This window comes from Acanthisitta chloris, unplaced genomic scaffold, assembly GCF_000695815.1.
Source record: "Acanthisitta chloris isolate BGI_N310 unplaced genomic scaffold, ASM69581v1 scaffold13670, whole genome shotgun sequence".
NCBI lineage: Eukaryota > Metazoa > Chordata > Aves > Passeriformes > Acanthisittidae > Acanthisitta > Acanthisitta chloris.
This window is the reverse complement of record NW_008649986.1, coordinates 10,014-15,487: the sequence shown is the minus strand read 5'-3', so window position 1 is coordinate 15,487 and position 5,474 is coordinate 10,014. Positions and strand designations below refer to the sequence as shown.

Sequence of the window (5,474 nt, the reverse complement as noted above, 5' to 3'; positions counted from 1 at the left end):
GGTTTGGGCACTGTGGAAATGAGTCAGTGAATAAGGAAGAGAATATCCTGCTCTGCATAAAACTGGAGAGGTTCAGGAGCAGCTTTCTGTGGCAGCAACCCCAAACTCACCTCTCTCTCCTTGCTTTCCTTGTCCTGTTGTTCCATCTCAGGGCAAATTGGAGGGATGAACTCTGACCTCTTAGTAGGATAATTTATTAAAATAACAGATGCTCTAGAATTGGGCCTGAGTTGATCTTCAGTTCTTAGAGCAGATTAACAACCTGAGGGTTGGCAAATCGGGTTGGGACCCTCTCCTTCATCCCTTCCTTCATCCCTCTCCTGACACAGAGCAGCGTTTCACCAGCCCAGTGGGAATTGGTGCCACATTCAGTAAAGCACGTTTGCCTTTCTTTTAACCTCTCCTTTTGGTTAAAACTCTGTAGGAACAAACTGTCTCTAGGTTTTGTTGGTTTCCCTTAAAACTACATGACCTATGTGAATTATCTGTGTTTGCTCAAACTGCAGTGCCAGGACAGGGGGAATGGGTTCCCACTGAAATTTAGGTTGGATGCTGGGAAGAAATCCTTCCCTGGGAGGTGCTGAGGCTCTGGCACAGGTTGCCCAGAGCAGCTGTGGCTGTTCCATCCCTGGGAGTGTTCCAGGCCAGGTTGGATGGGGCTTGGAGCAGCCTGGGCTGGTGGGAGGTGTCCCTGCCATTCCAGGATTCCATGATTCATGAGGAAAAAAAAAGCTGCAAACCCCAGAATTAAAGGTGCTAAGCTGTAATTGCATCGAGCAGAGCTCTGTGTGTTTGTTTCCAGGACCTTTCCCACGGAAGGTGTTGGTTGTCCAGCACTAACCCCTCTGGTGCTCGTGACTTGCCCCAGCAGTTTGTGCTCAGGCCTGGGAGTCTCTGCAGCAGCTCCAGCCCTGTAATCTCTGCGAGGTTTGTTTTCCCCCTGGTGCCAGTGTTTACGGGTTCTGACTCATGGTTGTGTTCTCCTGTAATCACAGCCTTGTCACTCTCCCTGGGAGCCTCTGCTCCGTGTTCCTGGGAGGAGATTGTTTGTGTACTGTGCCAAAAGAGAGGAAAACTCGTGTTCTTAGTCATGTGCCGGTGTTTCAGTGCCCTTTTCGGCTGTGTGCTGCCTGGGGGGTGCAGGGCTGGTCCTGCAGACACTCCAGCTGCCTTTGGTGCATGGGAGAGCCAATTCCAATTCGTGCTTTTCGTGGAAGGACTCACTACTATGAGTCAGTAACAGAAATCTTCAACGTGAAGGAGAAATCCTGGTGGTGGAGGGAGGAGGAGCCTCACTCACAGGGAGAGCGTCTCATTCAGGTGGTTTGGGGTTAAATAAACACCTTTCTAACTTGCAGAGCAGCTCAATGCCCGTGGAATCAGGGCTTGGATTTGCAAGGGAATTATCCCTGGATGCCTAAAGAGAAGCAGGTGGGGAATAGCACACGCAGCATCAAAGATGCTTTTGTGCTGGGGGTTCCTGAGTGAAGGTGTAACAAAGCTGCTTTGAAGTGAGAGACAGTGCTTAAAATCTTCCCTGCTCCAACAGGAAATCTCCTGACCCATGCAGGAAAAGCAAAAGCAGTTGACAAAAGGCTTGTAATTTATCCACTGACAGCCTCCTGCATTGTTAACATGATTCCTTAATGCTCTGGATCTGCTGTGGGATTGATTTCCTGGTAGCCTGTTCCCCAGCTGAAACCAGCAGCATTGCTGCTCCTTCCTTGGAAATCGAGGCCAAATTCAGTGGTTTTGGGAAAATATTGTGTCCCAAGACCTTGCAGGACTGGGGAGGGCCTGGCTGGGTCATCAGTCTCCAGACAATTGTGTGGGTAGGGCTCATTTTTTGTTGCTCAGCACGTGCTGGGGAGACTCAAGGGTTAAACTCCCCACACTGTCGCATATGGCAGTGAGCAGAATCACAGATGTTGATGATACAACATAATTAGTATTCTTTTATGTAAATGAAGGCTGTCAATGTTACCATAGTGTCTGTGCTCTCACAGGCTGCAAGCTCTGCCACTTGGGCTCTCCAGGACCAGGCAGGATTGTGCCATGGTGTTCTACCTAGACCTGAGGGGGAAAATTAAGAAAAAGAGGGGAAAAGGTCAGGGAGGAAGGTGGGGAGGGAAGAAGGGGAAAGGTGGGGAGAGAAGAGGGAGGAAGATGGGGAGGGAGGAAGGTAGGGAGAGATATTTCCAACTTGGAAAGAGGAGACCAAATCAATCCTTTGTTTAGCATAGGATTTCCAAAAGGTCCTTTCCTGGCCCTGGGATCTGGGAGGGAATGAGCCCAGGCCAAAGGAGAGGAGCAGATTCCTGAGCTGGTGTAAGTGAGCAGCTGAAACAGCTCTGTGAGCACTGTGGGGTCCCTCCGAGGAAGCAGGTTCTGAAGTGGCCACTTGAGCTTTAATCTGGAGTCGAGGAGAGATAGAGAACTGAAGAGCTTTGATTTTTCTCTTGAGAGATTCCATCTTTCACAGCAACATCCCTGGAAAAGGTGGTAATTACAGCAGATTTGCATAATTTGGGACTGCTAAAAATACATTTTCTTAGCCTGGCCAGGTGGGTTTCCTCACACCCAGCCAGGTGACAGCTCAGTGCCTACCCAAAAGCTTTGGCAGGGTGTGCCAGGACTTTCCTTGGGTTTAACTCTGCCCTGCAGAAAGTGGTTTCTCAGAGCCACTGTCCTGCCTGGCAGTGCCACTCTGTGACCTCTGTGGCCACTTTGTGCCTGTTGTCACTGTCCTCTCTCACTGCTCGGTGTGTGTTCAGCCCTGTGTCACAGTTTATTCCAACAGATCCCTTTTTCCAGTCCCTCCTGCCCTTTGGCAGGTTGTTTCCTTTATTTCTCTCCTCTGTAGTTCATATTTTGCCACAGTTCACCCTTGACAACTCCTCATTACTTTTTATAATCTTTCCCTCTCTCCTCCCCCTTCTCTCTCAGAGTGATCCAAGCAGCCCAAATCCCAGTGATCCCAGGAGGGACACGTTTTCCCTTCTTTTTTCACTCCCATTTTCCCTGTGCCGTATGTTGGGTCACCCACTACAAAAGCCTCCCCAGCACAGAGGCTACATGTGAGCAGCAGATTTATAGATGGTCCGAAAATGAAAGCAGGAAACTGAGATTCCAGAGTGTCTCTTGCATGTCTGAACATCTGGGGATTTGGGCTCCCAGGTGTGACCAGGCTTGGGCTCCAGCTAGCTGTGGTTTGTGCAGTCAGTGTGTTCTGTGCTCCGAGGGGATTCGTTGTGCTCCGGCCCAGCCCTGCCAGCATTCTGGGGCTGTTCCCCTGCTCACCCTCTCCATGCTCTCTCTGCAGGGCTTTGAAGCTCTGCTGCCTTACAAGGAAGACTTGTAATTAAATTCTCCAAGAACCACCAAGACTCCTTTGGAACATGGAGCTGTTCCGTGCCCGGGATGCTGCGTCACGGAGGAAAGGATGTGTAACCATGACTCCGTGAGTAGTGTGTGGGCTCTTCTCCCTCCTGTGGGTCTCCTCTCCTTCCCGTGGGTCTCAGCCTTGGAGGGACTGGACTAGGGCCCTGGGGTTCAGTTGGGCTCTCTGCAGGGCTGAGTATCTTTTATCCAACACACAGAGGACACGGAGTGAAAGCTCTTTGCACCTCCTCCTTTCCCAGCTTTGATTTCCCTCCCATTCCAACAGGCATTCAGTAAAACAGTTGTTTTCCTGATGCTTTTATAGGTCTTTACAGCTGGTGCCAAAGAAGGGCAGTGGTCAGAGCCTGGCAGAGCTCAGGGGGGGTTTGGCCAATGCTCCCAGGCACAGGGTGGGATTTTGGGGTGTCCTGTGCAGGGCAGGAGTAGGACTCGATGATCCTCGTGGGTCCCTTCCAGCTCAGGATATTCCATGATTCTCTGAGGAGATTTCCAGTACCTGTCATGGCTCCAAACCCCTTTTCTCTGTGTGTTCTGCCCTGCCAGGTCCGAGCAGCGAAGCCTCCTGTGAGACATGGATAGATGCAAACATGTCGGGCGGCTACGACTCGCCCAGGACCACTCGATCCTGAACCCCCAGAAGTGGCACTGTGTGGAGTGCCAGACCACGGAGTCGCTCTGGGCCTGCCTCAAGTGCTCCCACGTGGCCTGCGGGCGGTACCTGGAGGAGCACGCGCTGCGGCACTTCCAGCAGACCAGGCACCCCCTGGCCATGGAGGTTCACGACCTCTACGTCTTCTGTTACCTCTGTGAGGATTATGTCTTGAACGATAACCCCGAGGGAGACCTGAAGCTGCTGAGGAGTTCTCTGTTGGCCATCAGAGGTCAGAGGTGTGACCGGGCGGGTCGGGGCGGGAGGACTCTGCGCTCCATGGCGCTGGGCGAGGAGCGTGGCCCTCAGAGGAGCCCTCAGGGGCAGTCTCAGATGCTCACAGCTCTCTGGCACCGGCGCCAGGCCCTGCTGGCGCGGGCACTGAGGACCTGGTTTGGTAAGAGCTCCCGGGGGCAGCTGAAGCTGCAGCAGAAGAAGCAGCTGGAGGAGCTTTTTTTGCGGCAGCGGCGGCAGGAGGTCAAGAGGCAGCTCCTGGAGGAGCTGGCAAACACCCCTCCCAGGAAGAGTGCCAGGCTGCTGTCCCACGTGCACAGGGAGAACCTGATCCCGAGTAAATTCAGGGAGGTGGCCACTTCCCCTACCTCAAGGCAGATGCAGAGCAGAAGATTCAAGCAGTTCTACTCCATCCGGCGTCAGCCTGCCATGACTCCAGGGGTGACAGGGCTGAGGAACCTGGGCAATACCTGTTATATGAACTCCATCCTGCAAGTGCTCAGCCACCTCCAGAAGTTTAGGGAATGTTTTCTGACACTTGATCTCTGTGAAACAGAAGAACTCTTAGCTAAAACTGTGAACGGGAGGGCCAGGGTGCCTGGCAGGCTGGCAAATGGGGCTGCTGCCAGTGAGCCAGGGCAGCCTGACAGGGTGGGATCATCTGGCACGCAGGGCTTGCCAGCTGGCTTGAATGGAGGCTCCTCCATCAGCAGGAGCTTAGAGCTGATCCAGCCCAAGGAGCCAAGCTCGAAGCACATCTCCCTCTGCCACGAGCTGCACACCCTCTTCAGGGTGATGTGGTCTGGCAAGTGGGCCCTGGTGTCCCCCTTTGCCATGCTGCACTCCGTGTGGAGCCTGATCCCAGCATTCCGGGGCTACGACCAGCAGGACGCTCAGGAATTCCTCTGTGAGCTGCTGGACAAGGTCCAGCAGGAGTTGGAGTCGGAGGGAACCAAGCGCAGGATCCTCATCCCCTTCTCGCAGAGGAAACTCACCAAGCAGGTGCTGAAGGTGGTGAACACCATTTTCCACGGGCAGTTGCTCAGCCAGGTATGGATCTCCTTTTGCACAGGGATCAACTGGAGCTGCTCACACCGAGGGGCTCTGTGGGGGTGAACATGCCTGTGATGCTGCAGTCAGGAATCACAGAGTATCCTGAGTTGGAAGGGACCCACAGGGATCATCACTG

At 53.3% G+C, this 5,474-nt stretch overlaps 1 protein-coding gene across 1 annotated transcript in view; it reads left to right on the top strand.

Annotated features, from left to right (window-relative positions):
• The first annotated feature begins 3,973 nt into the window (after positions 1 to 3,973).
• Positions 3,974 to 5,474, top strand: part of USP49 (ubiquitin specific peptidase 49) — a 5,952-nt gene continuing 4,451 nt past the window's right edge. Inside the window, exon 1 of the mRNA XM_009082216.1 lies at positions 3,974 to 5,335. Coding sequence (XP_009080464.1) covers positions 3,974 to 5,335 — 1,362 coding nt within the window. The remainder of the gene's footprint in view (positions 5,336 to 5,474) is intronic.